This window comes from Triticum aestivum, chromosome 5B (genome assembly GCF_018294505.1).
Source record: "Triticum aestivum cultivar Chinese Spring chromosome 5B, IWGSC CS RefSeq v2.1, whole genome shotgun sequence".
In the NCBI taxonomy this organism is placed as follows: Eukaryota; Viridiplantae; Streptophyta; class Magnoliopsida; order Poales; family Poaceae; genus Triticum; species Triticum aestivum.
Genome location: NC_057807.1, coordinates 504921478 through 504941254, shown reverse-complemented (window position 1 = coordinate 504941254; position 19777 = coordinate 504921478). Strand labels below are relative to the sequence as shown.

General features: G+C 44.5%; 2 protein-coding genes across 2 annotated transcripts; one reads left to right on the top strand and one right to left on the bottom strand.

Moving 5' to 3' along the window:
- The first annotated feature begins 8917 nt into the window (after window positions 1–8917).
- On the top strand, window positions 8918–10196 carry LOC123116630 (auxin-responsive protein IAA26). Its single transcript, XM_044537570.1, has 4 exons — window positions 8918–9236; window positions 9340–9430; window positions 9522–9621; window positions 9778–10196. The coding sequence occupies exons 1-3, from the start codon at window positions 9002–9004 to the stop codon at window positions 9595–9597; spliced, it is 402 nt and encodes a 133-aa protein (XP_044393505.1). The 5' UTR covers window positions 8918–9001; the 3' UTR covers window positions 9598–9621; window positions 9778–10196.
- Window positions 10197–12638: 2442 nt separating this feature from the next.
- LOC123112797 (B-box zinc finger protein 18) lies at window positions 12639–16671 on the bottom strand. Its single transcript, XM_044533891.1, has 5 exons — window positions 16338–16671; window positions 13622–13718; window positions 13422–13537; window positions 13097–13336; window positions 12639–12992 (listed from the first exon to the last, which is right to left on the bottom strand). Exons 1-5 carry the CDS (start codon window positions 16428–16430, stop codon window positions 12903–12905), a joined length of 636 nt encoding a protein of 211 aa, XP_044389826.1. The 5' UTR covers window positions 16431–16671; the 3' UTR covers window positions 12639–12902.
- Window positions 16672–19777: the final 3106 nt, after the last annotated feature.

The window sequence follows — 19777 nt, the reverse complement described above, 5'->3', positions numbered from 1 at the left end:
ATTCAACGAGCTAGTCAAGTAGAGGCATACTAGTGACACTCTGTTTGTCTATGTATTCACACATGTACTAAGTTTCCGGTTAATACAATTCTAGCATGAATAATAAACATTTATCATGAAATAAGGAAATAAATAATAACTTTATTATTGCCTCTAGGGCATATTTCCTTCAGGCACATGTTCATGCATGTAGTTGAGTCAAAACCAACATAGCCTCTATGATATTTATGTTCATGGTGTTCATATCCTACTCATGCTAGTATCCAATATTACTTATGCATACTACATGTTCATGACCATTGTTGCTCTCTAGCTGGCCGCTTCTCAACTTATTTGCTAGCCCTCGCTTGTACTAAGTGGGAATTATGCTTGTACATCAAAAACTTGAAACCCAAGTTATTCCAGATGAGTCCATCATACCTACCTATATGCGGTATTACCCTGTCGTCCTAAGTAAATTTGCATGTGCCACCTCTAAAAACTTCAAATAAATATCCTTTTTGTGTGCCTGGATTGTTCATAGAGCGACAGGAGGTAGTTGGTATCTTCCATGCTAAGCGGGTTATTCTCAGGATGGGTGTTTATTCACTCACCATTGCACAAGAAAAGGGGCGGTAATAGGGATTCCCGGTCCCAAATTGTAAAAGGAACTTATGAATAATCAAACAAAAACTTATATGGAGCAATAACCTTTACTTTATCGCTTGGGAACCGCTACTAATGTGTTTAGCATGGAAGATATTGATAACTGGTGATCGCAAAGTAAATAAGAAGGGTGCATGTCTCAAAAATTTATTTACCTCTGTTTTAAAAACTTGAGCTCTGGCACTTCTGCAAATCACTGCTTCCCTCCATGAAGGGACTATCTATTTACTTTTGTGTTGTGTCATCACCTTCTTAAATAAGCGCCAGAACCTACTGTTGTCATGCTGATGCATTGTGTGTAGCTAATGTTGGGTGCATCATGACGGGATCTTTTCTACCATGAATTACAATGTTTAGTCGCTGCTTGAACTTTGGGGGTGATCTGCATTTATGTTTTGCGGTCTCAGAAAGGGCTAGCGATGGTTAGTTATAATCTTTGCTGAAATGAGTTAATATAACTTTTAAGAGTTATTGTCGACATGGTTAGTTATAATCTTTGCTGAAAACTTGGGTGTTGTTTAAGCTTATTTATGGAAACAAGAGCAAAAGAGCTTGTAAAAGTTTTTCTTTTTCACTTTCAGTTTATCAACTGAATTGCTTGAGGACAAGTAAAGGTTTAAGCTTGGGGGAGTTGATACATCTCCGTCGTATCTACTTTTCCTAATGTTTTTCCTCTTGTTTTGGACTCTAATTTGCATGATTTGGATAAACTAACACGGACTGACGCTGTTTTCAGCAGAACTACCATGGTGTTGTTTTTGTGCAGAAATAAAAGTTCTCAAAATGGAATGAAACTTTGTGAGGAATTTACAATAAAAGAGAATTTCTAGAGCCAAGAACCACCGAAGGGGGCACCTGGGTGGGCACAACCCACTAGGGCGCGCCACCCCCTCCAAGCGCACCCAGGTGGGTTGTCCCCACCTGGTGGTCCCGCAGACCCTGAAACCGACGTTATAAAATCCTATTTTTCCAGAAAATAGGAGAGAAAGAATTATCGCGTTTCACAAGACGGAGCCACCGCCGTCTCCTGTTCTTCATCGGGAGGCCGGATCTGGAGTCCGTTTGGGGCTCCGGAGAGGGGGATCTTTGATCTTCGTCATCACCAACCCTTCTCCATCGCCTATTCAATGATGCTCCACACTGGGAGTGAGTAATTCCTTCGTAGGCTCGTTGGTCGGTGAGGAGTTGGATAAGATTCATCATGTAATCGAGTTAATTTTATTAGGGCGTGATCCCTAGTATCCATTATGTTCTGAGATTGATGTTCCTATGACTTTGCCATGCTTAATGCTTGTCACTTTGGGCCCGAGTGCCATGATCTCATATTTGAACCGTTTATGTTATCAGCATTATATCCATGTTCTAGATCCTTTCTTGTAAGCTATAGTCACCTACTACGTGTTATGATCCGACAACCCTGGAGTGACAATAGTCGGGAGCACTCCCGGTGATGACCGTAGTTTGAGGAGTTCATGTACTCATCGTGTGTTAATGCTTTGTTTTGGTTCTCTATTAAAAGGATACCTTAATATCCCTTAGTTTCCAATAGGACCTCGCTGCCATGGGAGGGTAGGACAAAAGATGACATGCAAGTTCTTTCCATAAGCACGTATGACTATTTATGGAATACACGCCTATATTATATTTATGAATTGGAGCTAGTGTTGTATCATCCTAGGTTATGACTGTCTCGTGATGAATATCATACAACGAATCGCCGATCCAATGCCTACGATTTTCCTACATATTGATCTTGCTAAGTTACTATCGCTACTGTCACTATTGCACTTGCTAAAAACTACCGCTATCTTGTTATCATTACTGTTGCTGCTACCATTACTATCAAAACTATCATACTAGTTTGCTACTGTTCACTTTAATGTAGATAATTAATCTCCGGGTGTGGTTGAATTGACAACTCAGCTGCTAATACTTGCAAATATTCTTTGGCTCCCCTTGTGTCGTATCTATAAATTTGGGTTGAATACTCTACCCTCAAAACTGTTGTGATCCCATATACTTGTGGGTTATGAACGTCGTCGGCTCCCCGAAGATGAAATAGAGGCCTCCCCTCCTAGCCCCCATACCGGTGGTGCGTCTAGCATCATTGGTGGGCATGTGGAGGTGTGTCTCTGGCGGATCTATTCTCGGTGGATTTGCTCGGATCTGGTTGTTGTTCGTTTATATTCGTGTGTCTTTGGATTGGATCCTTTCAATCTATGTTATTCTTCATCGGCGCAGTTGTTGTTCTGGTGCGCTGGTCCTATGGGGTTTTAGTACCACGACTTCCCGACTGTGTACTAAAACAAGTTGTGCCCGATTCCGACGAGGGAGGGGCGATGACGGCGGCGCGCCTTCGGCTCGCTTCAGTGTTTGTAGTCGTCGCTAGGTGGTCTACATATCTGGATGTAATTTTTATTATTTTCGGTGTTGGTTGTACTGCCAAAAAAAAACAACCAGGACATACACCGCAAGACATAAATTAGAGAGCTAGACTGTATATATTCCGCCACTATGTACCTCTACAAGCAATTTTTTTTATATATGGAACTCCTATAGGCCCGCAAAAGTTTCATTTTATAGTTTTTCAAGTTGAACTTTTTCTTTGTATTAGTTTTTTCCCATTTGGAAAAAGAAATGAAAGAAGAAAAAAAGGATGCCATAAAACTTAAAGAAAGTGTTTGTGCATTCAAAAAAAAAGTTCAACATGTTTTAAGAAAAAGTTTGATGTGTATTAAAAAATTGTAAACATATTTTTGGAAAATGTTTCACGTGTATTAGAAAATGGCTAAGGTGTTTCTGAAAAATGTTCGTCGTGCATTCAAAAAATTCTCAACATGTATTTAAAACAAATTCATGTGTATTAAAAAGTATTGTGTAAAAATGATTCGGACATTTCTACAAGCACATTTAACATGTTTTATTACATATATAGAATTTATTATTATGAGACAATATTTTTTAATCACGTTGAACAATTTTCAAAATACAACATTGTCATTTTTAATAATATTTTAAGAATACAATGAAAATACACAATAATTTTGCGTACTTGTTGTCCTGAAGGAAGATACACAAATTTACACAATATTTCTTAATGCAAGTTGAACACTTTTTGTAATACACGTTGTCAATTTTTTCATGCATGACAACATTTTTCAAAAACACGTTTGCAATTGTTCCACTAGTAGAAACAGGGCTTTGGTCACAGCTCAATGTACACATTAGTCCCATTTCGAGTGGCTAAGGCGTCGGGAAGGCATTAGTCCGGTTCAAATGGGACATTTAGTCCCGGTTTCAGACACGAACCGGGACTAAAGGGTGTGATAGACCTTTAGTCTAGGTTTGAGACACAAACCGAGACTAAAGGTCTATTGCACCCTTTAGTCCCGGTTCGTGTCTCAAACCGGGACTAAAGGTTCAAACTCTACCCCCCTTATCGCCTTTTCAGTTTTGTAAAAAAGAAAGAAAATGAGAAAAACTTTAAAAATTAAAATCCTTCGAGATGTAGTTATGTTACTACATCTACTTGTTAGGAAAATTAAAAAACTTAAATTTGGACATGTTTTGCAAAAAAGTGTTATGAAAAAGTAAAACGGTCATATCTTTTGCATATGATGACGAAAAAAAGCATAATATATCAAAAAAATCTGCACGAAAATCTGCATCCAATTTTGACCGCCGTAGGCCTGTTTGCAAATGTTTAGAATCCTCAAATTCTGAAAGGAAAAAGGATATGCTCAAATTTTAGTTTTTTTTTACTTTTCATTAAATCTGGTCAAACTACTTATTCAAGAAATATTAGTGTTAATAAATAATTATTTTTAGTTTTTTTGAATTTTGGTCAAACTATGGTCAAACTACTTATTCAAGAAATATTAGTGTTAATAAATAATTATTTTTAATTTTTTTACTTTTGGTCAAACTACGGTCAAACTACTTATTCAAGAAATATTAGTGTTACTAAATAATTATTGTTTTTTAAAATAATAGTTTCAAACTCAAACGGTGGGACATGCTCAAGTTCAACTTCTAAGAGTTAATAGGATTGACAGCTTAGTATTGTTAGGAAAACAACAAGTGCAGACTTGGAAACTAGGGGGAATAGAACTCGAAAGTTAAGCATGCTCAGGCTGGAGTAGTGAGAGGATGGTTGACCTGCCGGAAAGTTAGACAATTTGGAATGAGTGGTTCATAATTGAGCAGTGATGATGGATGATTAGAGATTAAATTGTCAAATAATTCAGAAATTTGAAAATAAGAAAGAAAAAATCAAAAAAATTCAGAAAAACAATTTTTTTTTAAAAAGATCCTTTAGTCCCGGTTGGTGACCGTGACTAAAGGTGGAGCTCCAGACAGCGGCCACATGGAACTCCTTTAGTCCCGGTCTGTAAGCAAACCGGGACTAAAGGTTTGGGCTTTAGTCTCGACCCTTTAGTCCCGGTTCCAGAACCGGGACTAAAGGCCCTCTGAAACCGGGACAAATGGCCCATTTTCTACTAGTGTTCTAATACATGTGTAACATTTTCCTTTCATGTTTACAATTTTTAATACATGTGAAACATTTCCCAAAAACACGTTAAACATTTATTTTAAACGTAGTAGCACTTTCTTTAAGTTTTATATGGCAACTTATTTTTTTTCTTTTTTCAAATGGGAAAAATAATATAAAAAACATGAACTTGAAAAGGAATAAAACGAAAGGTGTGCGGGCCCATAGGAGCGCCATATATAAAAATTATAGAAATTGCTTGAAGAGGTATATTGTAATGCAATATATACAGTCTAGCTCATTCATTATTATCCACAAGCAGCGTATGTCTGTGTGTTTAGCTTGTGTGGGCTAAGCTACCAGCGACATGTAGATTTTCTAACTTTTTTATGTAATTAAATAAAATTCAAGGCGGTTTCCTGCAAAAAACAAAATACTTCAGAGCGTATACGAAACGTATGTGAGACATACTGCAGGACTGGTTTGTCAAGTTTAAGGACCTTATTGAAGCAGTATTCTCAAGTTCTAGGACCGTGTTGAAACAATTTCTAAGTTTAAGGATCATTGTGGACATTGCTACCAAGTTTAAGGACCATACACTCGTGGGGGAAAGGACCGAAATATTTTTTTAGTGTGAGAACTTATACGAATACGCCAACTCCACATTCTCAACAAGTGCCTGTAAAGATTGAACTATACCAAAAAAAACCTCAAACTAAGATACATAGGCCCCGTTCGTATTCTCTCTGCTCCTCCACTCCGCGGAGTTGGTGGAGCTCGGTGTTCGCAGCTCCGTTAAAGTGAGGTCCGCTCCGGGAGCAGAGTTAAGAGAGCGGAGAGGAACCGAACACTCCCATAGTAACCTGGCCTTTGACCGGAGTTTCTACCCTATTGTGGCAGTGTTTGACTGTTTGGAGGTCATAAAATCGCTTGTGAAGGTTGTGACCGTACAAATGTCGAAAATGTGTCTTGAAGCCCAAGCTCCATGGAGCCATTTATGAAAAAAAAAGTAACAGAATAAAATTTTGTCTGTTTTGTGTAGCTCCCATGTTACACCAAATTTTTTTGCGGGTGTCCATGTTACAATATCTCCCAATAAAATTTTATACATTGGCAGAATACTTGTATACATACATGTGATAATTTGTCTGAATGTTTTGAAAATTAATATAATTCTAAAAAACTAGGTTACCATGTAGCCCGAGCTCCAACGTTTTCACTTGTATTGTCTGTGTGCCCTTCTTTTTCTTGCGAAATTTCTTTATGCACCCTTGCCGTCTTGCTTGAACCAGCATACCCTAAAAGTGTAAAAAGAATCAGCCAAATGATTCTCCGGCAAACATTCTATTTATTTTTTATCGGTTGAATGGGTAAGGCTTCACCTTCACTAACAAAGCAAAACAAATAACAGTTTTGCTCACGTCTCAGTCGATGATATATTCTTCTGATCTTCCATCGAGATTCCTATAATTTTTTTTCTTTCTATTTTTTCCATTTCTTCTTATATACATTCCTTCCGTCTCAAAATAAGTGTCTCAATTTTATATTTATTTTAAGACGGAGGGAGTATGTCACTTGACTGAGACTTAATTATATCTCAGAACTCTATTTTGAACTAAATGGATTAGGGTAAACACGACAATAAAGATCGTTGCTAAAGTAAAATAAAAATCGAATTGGCCGTGTTTTGAATAAAATCCGGAGTAGCACTAAGGCTGGTCACAATGGGCAAGAACATAAGCTAGTAACTTCACACTTTCCTAGACTATGTTACTACCTTCATAGTGGGTAGGAACATCTATGTAGTGTCATGCAATGATGTATTTATTAGGTTATAGACTCATTGTTTCTTGGAGTGTGTGATGTTCCGGTAACTTAGCTAGTTACCACAAACACCTCTCTCTTCATTAAATACGTGCCACATAAGCAAAGTTGTATTGGAGTGTGTGATGTTACTTCTAAGTTCCTCCCCACTGTGACCAGCCTAAGCTTGTTTGCAGCTGGATCTCTAGTCGGCACGTTTCACCATTACGATGCCTCCGATCGAGGACGTGAAGGAGGAGCGAGCTGGACGGTCAAACGCCCGAGAAAGGAGGGGTCAAACGCCGTCGTCGCATCAAAAAGCTCTTCGATGTCGTCTAGAGCTCTGGCTCCGCTCTTAAAACCATGCCGTGCATGCGCTTTCGCCGCCCCCCAGATTAATCCGCCCACAATTCCCTGCACGGTGTCGTCCTCTCCTCTCGACCGATCTCGGGGAAAACCATGCCCGCCGACCCGTCAGCTGTCACACACACACACAGAAGCAATGCAACTGGAATGATGACCGGGCAGCCGCCGCACGCGCGCGCGCCCCGGGCCGGGGGCCGCGACAGGAGGCACAATCACGCCCCGGCCTCTCCGTCCGGCCAGCCGGCCACAGAGGCAGGCTAGCTAGCCACTCTTGTGCATGCACCGTGCTTGAACTTTAATGGCCCGCATGGCGCGCGTAGCACGAAGCTCGTGCTCCGTGATGGGTAGATCGTCTTTACCGGACACGGGCGATGGCGGTGTCCGGGCAGGGCCCGGCACCGGGCGATCTGTGGCAGCCGCTGCGGGTTTGTGAAACATAGGCGCGCCGGCACATGCACGGCCGGACGAATGTTTTTACTGTTGCGTGCAGTGCACATGTACAGACCACAGGCTAGCTAGCTAATTTAAGCTACTCGTCTCACTAGCTGGGGATCGATACAGGGCAGGGGCTTTGCATCTTATTCTTTACGGCTGGGCAGGGGAGGGAGTTTTAGCGGGACATTCATGCATGCACGTGCCCACTTGCGGGATACCTGTCCCCTGCCCCGTCGCCGGATCTCCTGTGCATGCATGCCGGTGGCGGCTTGACCGGCTCCATCGCCGGCTACCGTTAACGTGTTGGCCAGGCTTGATATTCCATGGGCGACTTCCCGTTTCAGCAGCCCTTCCCTGGTGTGAACTTAACTAGATTGTACTTCTGATAGAAAAGTTTAAATGATGCCGATACGTACGGTTAACGTGTTGAATAGTGTATAAAGATGCCTGTGGACAGTCAGTCTGAGTATAATGATCGGTGCGCGCAAGTTGTGGCCGCGCGCGGTACGTCGTCGTCTTAGAGCATAATTGGTTTGCTACCAACATTTGGCATTGCCAATATTTAGCAAGCCAACATTTGGCAAAATCAGAAGTTGCCAAAATTTGGCAACTTTTTGAGAGACTGGCAACGAGAATTGGCAAGCAATCAATGTCTAGCCAATATTTGGCAGTTACCAAAAGTTGGCAAACCAATTATGCTCTTAGTTAGTTTATCAGTGCATGTGGTAAGCTGCAAATGTTCGACTTGGCATTGCCTCGTTAAATTTCGTTGAGAAACCAGACAATGGTTGCTGCACGAACTATCGAAGACGGTCACGGCTGAGCTGATTTTCTTTGTTTAGTGGTGACCACGGAGGCAGCCACGCAGGAGACCGGGGAGTCGACGTGGCGGCCCGCCGGTCGGGTCCTACGAGAACAGCGGTGCCAGGGTTCGTTGCCGGCCCGCACCCAACCCGACCGCCGTCCGCAGCCCCTGTCCCCGCCCGGGATCCTCTCTGCGCCTGCGCGCAACCGCCGGATGACCCATACCACGCCGCCTCCTCGCTGGCGGGCACCACCCTGCTCCCCCTCCCCCTCCCCGCCTCAGAGGATCGGGTAGCGCACGTTCGTACCAACGGCCGGCGCGGTGTATATATACGGGAGCACCGGCCAGCCAAAGCTTGCCATCACGACGACGACGGGCGCCTTCTGCTCCCAGCCTCCCAAACTTCCAGCTTCTGAACCCACCGACCAATCGTACAGTACATTCATTTGAGAGTGATGGGGAGCTACGGCGGAGACGATGGCGGCGTGGAGCTGACCGAGCTGACGCTGGCGCCGCCGGGCGAGAGGGCGCGGAGGGCGAGGCGGGCGAGGAAGAGCGTCGAGGCGGCGGCGTTCGTGAAGGTGAGCATGGACGGGACGCCGTACCTGCGCAAGGTGGACGTGGCGGCCTACGGCGACTACCTCGAGCTCCTCCAGGAGCTCAACGCCATGTTCTACTGCTGCTCCATCGGTAAGCAACCAAAGCTTCAGCATCTCAAATGGACAGCCATGTTAAGTACAGTAAGATCTTGTGCACTGATCAATTCAATGCTCGTGCATGTATGTATATGCAGGCCTGATGGACGGGTACGGCCAGTGGGAGCACGCCGTGGTGTACGAGGACGGCGACGGCGACTGGATGCTCGTCGGCGACGTGCCCTGGGAGTAAGCACCACCGCACCAATTGTTCGATCGCGCCGTCGCACTATGCAATAATGCAAATGTTCTGATCTCGAACTGTTGTGTGAATCTGCAGGATGTTCGTGTGTTCGTGCAGGCGGATGAGAGTGATGCGAGCGTGCGAGGCGAGAGGGCTGAGCGCCAACGCGTGATGACAGACCAATTTGGTGCCGCAGGTGAGGATTCGCCAAAAGTCTCACAGGCTAACAGAACTGCAGGGTCTTCATTAAAAAAAAGAATTACATATTTAAAAAAAAATGAACGAAATGTGGTTGAAGTTTGACCTGATACTAAACTGACAGCTTACTAAAGGAATGTTTATCCCGTTTCAGATCTTGGGTACGTGTAGATATGATCTGAACCTCTTGCATGTCGCTCCAGTGGGTGTGACAGCGATGAGGACCCAAGGAAGCAAGACGATGACGCGATTCCGACGAGGCCATGCAGATACGATCCCGTACCTCTACGCCAAGATCGACCGGCGTGCCATCAGTTGGGAATAAAATGTTGGTTGACTAGGATAAAAATATAGTTTCGCCGATATGAGCCTCATCTCATCTTGTTGCTTCTGGCATGAGGCCGACGATACGGGTTGACTTGGCGAGATCCCAGTATTCTAGTACTGCTAGTGTAGTTCAATGCCTCATCAATCCTTCGGTTCCATCTAGCTAGTTAATTTCTTCGGCTGTTTGTCACATGTACATGGATCAAGAGTTTGTGTACCTCCCAATTTTTGATGAAATGTGCTTAATTCGCCTTGAATTTGGAACATCTATTTCTCTTCGGACCTCCAACTTGGAGGAATCTTGAAGAGCGGGGCAACTTTGTTTGTTGTATTCATTGTTGACCAGCAACAATCCACCGAAACTAACAAGAAGACCAACATCGATTGAACCCCACAATATCTGGCGGAGACACATCTCCCAACGCTCTCCGACAACGCTAAACACATCATTGGGATGGGAATAAAAACGTGGGAGACATTATTCTTCATCACCACAACCCCGACCAAGATATTGAAACTAAAGAACGAGATCAGGATCTCTCCCGCCGGCGGGGAGCTGACCTCCAAGGCCCAAAGGCCATCGGAGGCGAGGCGGACTGGCGGCGGCGTCAGCGGGAGGAGGAGGAAACCTAATCACATTGCTCATAACATAGGGAGCGTGTGCGCGTGTATTCATAGGGGTGAGTATATGCGCGTGTATTCATTGGGCCATGGCCCTCCTCGAGCTCCAAAGTCCTCTAGGAAAACCTCTCGTCCGAGCAGAAGAAGAAGGTCACCGCCATTGCAACCGGGCTGGCAAGCCTGCAAATGGATGAGCTCACCGGAGGCCAGCGCTGAGGATGCCCCAATGGAAGGCGGTCGATGACGAGCCGGTGCCAACGCTATCGTTGGCCCATGCCGGCATCACCATGGGTGAGCCTCGTGCTTAGTACACTGACATGGGTTGGCAGGCGCAGGCCGAAGAGGCCTACAACTTCCACCTCCTCGAGCACTGCGTGCAAAGGAGCAACTCGCGGCCAGCACATGCATCGCGATGGGCGTGGACGTGGGCGAGCAGGAGATGCTGCTCCAATCCTACCGCTCCGCCCGCAACATCTGCAGCGACCGCTGGCGGTACCGCTTCCATGAGGCAGATGTAGAAGCCACCTTCAAGGAGATCGACGAGGTGACCGATGAAGTTTACGACAAGGACGAGGAAGACATCGCCAGCTTCGCCTCGGCTATGCCCCCCCTCCCGCTAGGACAACGAAGCCGACACGTCGGCGGGCGCTGCTGGCAGCGAGGAAGAGTAGAGCATGGGAGGCCGCCAGTGCTCGGGTCCCAAGAAGGCAACTACTCCTCCCCTCCTATTGAAGCTAAGCTTGGCGGGCTCATCATCGTCGGCTGATTAGCCGCTTGCAGGCTGCGGAGGTGGAGCTTCATTTCCTGGCGCTCGTGGCTGTCCGGGCATGGGGAATGGGCGCCGACGGTCATTTAGACTAGGTTTAGAGTACGGGTTAGTTGAAATATGTCAAAATGTAATGAATTTGCTTCGTTTTAGATGAAAAAACATATGGTTTTATGTAGTATGAATGGAAATCGTCCGGTTTAATTAAATATTTATAAATTTGTTTATTTCCGTTAGATTCCTTTTTTTAAATGAAAGGTAGATACCGCTCAGGTTAAATACGTTTATTTTCGTTAAATTTCATTTGGATGGCCGGTTTGTCCGTGTCCGTGGACTACGTCTGCGGATGGATACGGTATCCAGTTTGGGGTGCCCTTATGGCATATTTCGTATTGTGGCTGGCTGGCTGGCGGGATCAACTGCGTAAACCAGTTCACCTGTCGGAACGATGTGTGACAAATATCTCGTTCGGAGGTTTGCACGGTAGCGAGGCAGAGCAGCCAGCGCTTCCGGAGATTGGAATAAATCTCGGTCGAAGATGCCTGCATATCTTGGTAGAGATGCAAATGTAACAGCCGAGCAACGGAGCAAGTGGCCATGTAGCTACGCACCCAGTAGCAGGCCAGGTGAAGAGGATCGTGCCAGAGAGATGCATTGGATTGGTTGAGATGAACTTCAGAGTCTGGAAACTTCTTCAGAGAATCAGGAGGACGCATAATTTTTGGTTTGCAACTTTGGCCGGTTTGCTGCGAGATGATTGATCTGGTGATACCGAAACCATGGCATCGCAGAAGCTGGGAAGAAACTAGACACGTTTGTTTTGCAACAACTGGCAAACCAAGATATGGACAGGCCAGGGTTTGGTTTACTGCCCAGAAAGGGCAGCCCGGTGCATGCAGCTCCCGCTTGCGCAGGGTCCGGGGAAGGGTCCGACCACTTTGGGTCTATAATACGCAGCCGTTTCCTACATTTCTGTAAGAGGCTGTTTCCAGGACTTGAACCCGTGACCAAAAAATTTGGTGCCCAACCAAACCTTGAGAAAGTTTCATTGGCATTGCCACTTTTTTGTAACGAAACAGGCATTGCCAAACTTTACCTTTATGTTTTGGCAGCAAAGTAAACAAGATCACAGCTTGCACAACAGCGTGCTTTCGCACTCCGGCTTAATTATGTTGAAAGGGCGCAAATGCTCATAACCAACACATACTCCTAGCAGCACCTCTTTTTTTTTTAGAGAGAGATACTCCTTGCAACATCTTAGTTCTGACATTCACAACAGTTGGCATATACAGCAGTTCCAGTACACAGAATGAGAGATCTATTATTTCTTTGTACAGTTCCTGATAGCGTACAACAGAAATCCGCAACACAGCGTCTAGTGCATGCCGTGCTGAATCCAGATACAGTCGTTAGCTTCGTCTCTATTCGAAAACAACACACATTCTAAGGTCCCTGCAACGATACATTTAGCCTGGCCACTAAGGCTAAAGCTAATTTGAGCTCCCGGTGCAGAAGAAATGTTTATAACAGCAACCGAAGCAATTTACATTCCGAGTTTCTGACATTTATTTGTCGGTGGCTCCATCGTAATTGCATGTTGGCACCACTCCTGAAGAGTCATGGTTATTGTTGTGGCTATGATCCACTCCATGAGTCTGGATTGTCACCAAGAGTAACGGAGACAAGAGGGGAAACTGTAAGTACTTGGGAAAGAACACACGAGATAAGTTACTTCTGTTATGGCAAAAATAGGACAGACCTGGGAACTTGAACCTTGCCCATTATTACGAGCTGGCCTCATATTAAGATCAAACATTTTTGAGTCAATGGCACCCTGGCCGTTGCAATTGCCATCTGAGGCCGGATCATAGGCATTGTGGTGGTGGTTCACCATCTGCTCCTTTGCTACCGAATGAGCATTATTTTGGTCCCTTGGGTTTTCAGACTCCATCTGTTGCATGGCTACATCGTCCATATGCCCTGGTTTATCTCCTGGAAACTAATCAAAATTTCAAACCTCAAGTGACAATATAAAATAGTACATGAGATTTCAACCTTTAGTTGATTAACAAATAAAATCATACTTCGACTCGTTGTCTAAGCAGCAAATATCTTCCATGGGTTCGTTTCCCACCAACATGAACAGCCATATCACAACTCAGGCAAAGTGATGTACCATCTATGTCACAGTAGAAGAAAGCTGCATAGACAGGTCGAAAGCTGATGAAATCAAACTTTAATAGATAAGTGACATAAAAATTATTTTTAGGTCGAAAATGCATACCAGGAGAACTTTCACATATATCACAGCGTACTAATTTATTAGGGTCCGCAAGCCCAACCCTTACATGCCGACTAGCAAGCTTGTTACACATATGTACCTGGAGTACAACATTCAAAGAAATATCAGAAACCGGAACATGAAGATTGTGTCTTGACAATCAAGTATTCAAGTTATAATGATCTGAAGCATTGAAAACTGGAATGTGCATCTTTTCTATTCTTAATAATGGTACTGCAGAAAGGATTTGCACATGCATCAGACATCAGACATGTACTCTCCCTCCGTCCCATAATATAAGAGCGTTTTTGACACTACTGTAGTGTCAAAAACGCTCTTATATTATGGGACGGAGGGAGTACTACTTTGGAAAACAGGATGACTATATCCTTCCTCCGTCTGGAATTACTTGTCGCTCAAACGGATGTATCTAGCACTAAAATAAATCTAGATACATCCATTTGAGCGACAAGTAATTCCGGAGGGAGGGAGTATTATCTAAAAGCATAATAGAGCCATAACTTATCATTTGAATTTACAAATCAAGAGCACAACATTTTGCTCCAGCTTGACCAAATAAGATACTGAATAAACTTTTGAACGCCAGTGCTTGTGATGAATTGTGAACCATCATAAGTAGCATCATTCTTCGTATGAAAACATAACAGGATATAGCCTTCCCCATTTTTTTATATGAAACTGGGACTACCATTTATACTGTTTATAAAATTTTGCTGATAAAAATGGTGTGATCATCTTTAAACAACTTTCATATGTTGTGCAACACAAATGCTCCCGACAATGTCACTACACTAGCAATATCAGAACAACTATTTGGAGGGGGCCATTAATCACTATTTGGGCTCATTTGTAATTCTGCAAAAGGTCAAGTAGACACTCTTTTGGTAATGTAGCAAATCGCTCTGAAAACGTCTGCTCCAGCACGCAACATGACAGCGGCATCCTAGCAGTTTGGGAACTTCCAGTAGGTTGCAGAAAATTGGTAGGTGGAGGGATCACTTCTTGTCCCAGTAGTATACTTGCTGAGTAGCAAAACAGTTTGTCTTCTAATGATGTAAACATGCTTTGACAAGACAACAGTTACGTATACAACTACACAATTTATTATCAACTGGAAACAGAAACATAGTCCTAACATACTGATATACTATGACAAACACTAGCTAGTGTGACGCCCTCTTTTAAGTTCATGAGAATATCTGGGTTCTTATGTTGGGCAATCAGCCTACATGAGTTCTGTAGCAGATCTAATGCTGACAAGTATTGTTCATTAAACATGTATTACAAAACATCAAAGGAAAGAAAAACAAGCATACAGTGGTTATAAGATGATCATAGGCACCGTAAAAGATTATCATTTGAACATTTTTATAAGAGCATTTGACATCTCCAACAAAGCACAGCAATAGCACAGAACGGACAGATAAAGTAATTAATGGGTAAATCAAGATATAATACAAATATAAGAGCAACAGGAAAAAAACTGTTAAAAGAACTATTGTTTATGAATTGTGTTTCATAATGTGTAGAACAAAAATGATCAAAATCAATAAATGATTGGGCGCATGAGACCACCCGGACATCAGCCCACCCACATGCACAATAACCCACATATAGTACCATCAACATCAGCTGTAGCTTTATCAGACAGCAGCATCCACCTCGGTACATTTAAACTGGTTAAAAAAGCATTTCATGCCAAGTTGGAATGTTCACCTAAAAAACAATATGTACTTTGCATGCACTGCTGATTTCGAATAGCATGATATCGTTTCTGTAGCTTCTCAGAAAACAAATAAACCAAGGTCACAGCCTACATCATAAGGTATACTGTGTAGGGAATATCATTTGCATTTCGCATAACTAGTTTGACCACTAAAAGAATGAGAAAAGAATATTCTCATTTTTACAGATTGGCCATTTCGGAACTGAACTTCAAGCGATCCATAAGCATAAGTTTTTGAGGATAAGAACAACATTTGACACATGAGCAACAAAGTTGTGTAAACCAATCACATATTGAGAAATTTGTAGTCTCGCAAGGTCAGCTAAACCATAATCTCAACAGAGCCACCAACTATATGTGGGATTCGGGTGCAAGCCCATGGTAATCACCAGACTCGAAGCACGTAAATATACTCCCTCTTCTCAAGCACCACTCACACAAATCAACTTATTTTTATTTGGAATCACTCAACGAGAAATGGAGAAGATGGAACACGAGCATTCCACTCCGCGCTAACATCATTCCTCCTGGCTACTTGAGCTAACATGCGAACTATCGTATTCCCAACTCTCTTTGAGTTTAAGCACAAGCACTCTGCCATGATTTTCCGTCGGTCTGCGTTGGACACATCTAGTAGGAATATTGGTAGTCTGGTACTCAAGCCAAACGCCGTACTGAAGGAAAAATTTCAGATAAAGCGGATAGCTTTTCAAAGTTGTTTTCCAAAAAACGTCAGAGCTGTCAGGACAGCTCTCCCAGATCCACCATGCGAACACGCACGTAGTCGACCGATTCCCACGATCGCAGCTCCAGATCTACCCAGCCATCGGAGCAACAGCCAGCGACTCGTGGCGGGCCAACACAACATACCGAAGCAGCAACGCCAACGCGTGGCCCGATCCGCGTGACTCGACGGATAGTGGCGGGACTAGGCAGCGGGGGTGACCAGGTGAGTGAGAGAGGAGCGCGCACCTTCTCGTCGCAGGGACGGCAGAGGGCGGCCTCGTCGGCCGCGCAGAAGAGCACCGCCACCGCGCTCTCGCACACATCGCAGATCGTCCTCATCCCGCCGCCGCGCGCGCAGTCATCGTCCGCCCTCCATCCCGCCCCCCTCCTCCCCTCCGCGCGCTACGTTCTCCACCCTCGCTCGGATCGACCTCTCTCGGCGCTGCGATGTGCTGTGCTTCGGCTGCGGCGACAAGTCGGCAGCGGAGAGGGCTACTGGACGGATAGAAGACGCGGCAGCGGCAGGAGCCGGGGGTGTTTGTGGGGAGGGAGGGAGGGAGGGAGGAGGCGGAGGCCAGATGTGATGTGGCAGCGACTTGCGAGCTGGAGGCGGAGGACTCCCCGGGAGACTGGTGGTGCGGAAGCAGCCGCGGGATCGGCGGTGGGGCCCGGCGACCCCCGGGCGCACGCTCCCGTGGACCCGGCCCACGCGGCCGCGAGCCGTACAGCGGGTGGGCGCCACCGGCGTCTCTGTGGCGTGCCGACCTCCGGCGCATGGACCCGGCTAATCCCGCTGTAAAAGTGAGAGGGAGATGCCGAGCTTTGGGGCGGCTTCGGGTACCGGATAATGGTCGGACCCGTCCGGCTGACGGTGGGCCAGGGGTATCCTGGGCTGGCTGGATCTGACACGTAGAGGCTTCTGGGATGGGCTCTCGGGCCTGGTGGTGGTGGGTGGGTGGGTTTTCTGGATTTGGGATTGGATTTTTAGGGGGGAGGTGGGCCCAAGGGAGACGTGCGCCACGAACTAGAAAAGGGCCGTGTGTGTGGCTGTGAATCCGTCGCTCGGTGGTTCTCTTCTCCCACCAAATGTCCGGTAGGTGCGTCGCTGTCTTTTTAAAAAAGAGTGACATATTTGGTATGCTGCCTCATGCCTGATTTTGGATTACTACCTGATGAAAACAATATATACTTTTTGCGTACAGATGTGGAAGGTGCGGCCTGCACTGACAACACACTTACCATATTTTCCAGCGGTGACACGCTTATCATACTTCGAAATGCTAACAAGTTTTCTAGGACTGCATAGTGTATACTGTTGCCCATGCCTTCGAAATGCTTATCATATGTTTTGGCATAGTGAATACTGCCCAAAATTGGAATGAATAATGTTCACAAAAATTAGCCAAACAAGATTTAGAGCGAGTGATTCTCTCGGTTTGGATATCATTGTAGATTTGCTTGACGGGGTGGTCTTTGGCGACTCTTGCTCGAACTCGTGAGAGCTTTTGTTTTGGTCGGGGTGGAACATCTTCTTCATCATCTCGTTCTTCTTCTTGGCCTTCTTCGTTGTTGACATTGTTGTTCTCTTGTCGTGGTGGAGAAGGAGGTTGATGAGGTTCATCTTGGTGTACTTCCTCGTTTTCATCATCTTGGTGTGTCCCACTTGTGGATGCTTCCATGTCAACTCTTGGTTCACCTTGTCGTGAGGTAGAAGCTTTCACTTGGACGGACGAGGTACTCTCCTTCACCTTCGTTGGACGAATCTTGTCAACAAACAAGCCTTGGATTGCTTTCGAAGGGTCTTTATCTCCTATATCAATTGACAATTGCTCTACTTGCGAGCCGTTAGATTCATCAAACTTCACATCTACCGTCTCTTCAACCTTTTGGGTGAAATTGTTGTAGACACGGTAAGTGTGAGAGTTTAAGCCATAACCAAGTAGGAAACCTTCATGAGATTTGGGAGCAAATTTAGAACGACGATGCTTATCAAGAATGTAGCACTTTGAGCCGAATACTCGAAAGTATCCAACTTGGGGTTTGTTACCGGTGAGGAGCTCGTATGCCGTATTGCTGAGTAGCTTGTGAAGAACAAGCGATTTCTTGCATGACAAGCTGTCTCAACCGCTTCCCGCCAAAAATGGTTTGGTGTCTTGTATTCATCAAGCATCGTCCTTGCCATTTCGATGAGCGTCTGGTTCTTCCTCTCAACAACTCCATTTTGTTGAGGTGTGTACGTAGCCGAGAAATCATGTGAGATTCCTTCTTCGTCAAGAAAGGTGTCCACATTGGCATTCTTGAACTCCGTTCCGTTGTCGTTGCAAACCTTCTTGATCTTCACTTCAAATTGATTTTGGGCTTTCCTAGCGAAGTTCTTGAAAATCTTTTGGACCTGCGATTTATCATCGAGAAAGAACACCCATGTAAATCTTGAAAAATCATCGACTATAACTAGACCAAATGAGTTTCCACCGAGACTTTTGTAGGCATTGGGACCAAAGAGATCCATGTGAAGTAGCTCGAGCGGTCTTCTCGTGGTCATGATGTTCTTCACGGGGTGGCTTCCTCCAACCTGTTTTCCTGCTTGGCAAGCGCTGCAAAGTCTATCCTTATCAAATATGACATCTTTAACACCAAGGATATGATCACCTTTAATAAGCTTGTCAAGGTTTCGCATGCCCACATGACCTAACCGTCTATGCCACAACCAGCCTTTAGAAGATTTAGCAATTAAGCAAGTTCTAGGTTGAGCCTTTTTAGTGAAATCAACAATGTATAGATCACCTGTACGTATATCGGTAAAGACCATTTTATGATTATCTCTACGAAACACTTGGCAATCTACTTTAGTAAATAGGACATTGAAACCGAAATCAGCAAGTCTAGATACAGAAAGCAAATTATAGCCAAGAGATTCAACGAGCATGACATTTTGTATGGAGCTATCATGTGAGATGGCCACCTTACCGAGGCCAACCACCTTACCCTTTGAGTTATCACCAAAAGTGACATACTTCCGAGGGCCGTCATTTTCAGCAAGCTCACGAAACATATCCTTGTCTCCGGTCATGTGATCGGTACATCCACTATCAAGAACCCATTCCTTTCCTCCTGCCATGTAGCCGCGAAGATTAGCCATAAGACCAAAGTGTCTCATTACATCATCAAGATCATAGTCACTATCATCATCCTCATCATAGTATCCATGTTCAACATCGTCATGTGATGGATCAATTCCTAGAGAGGGTGATTCATTAGATAAATGATCATGACAATAATCATCTTTATGAAATCTAATGGCTTCGGAGATAATATTGCTAATGGTTCCAACATCTCCTTTGGCGCGCATAAGGTCACGAAGCTCAAATAGACAAACATCAAACTTAGGATCACTGGTACTCATTTTGTTCAAGGCAATTGACTTATGAAGAATCTCATCTAGATTTTGCAAGGAATAGTTTGGGAATCTTTCCTCAAGAAATCTCCATAAAGTATAAGCACAATCAAGAGTAGGCAAGTGACTAATCAAATTTCTAGGCAATCCTCTAATGATAAGATTGATAGTTCTAAGATTGCGAATCATGTCAAGATCCTCATCGGGAGTGGGATGCAAGGGATCAACAATGGGCGCACAAGGGTTGGTAATGTACTTGCTCAAATGATATTCATTGAAAATCTCAAGCATC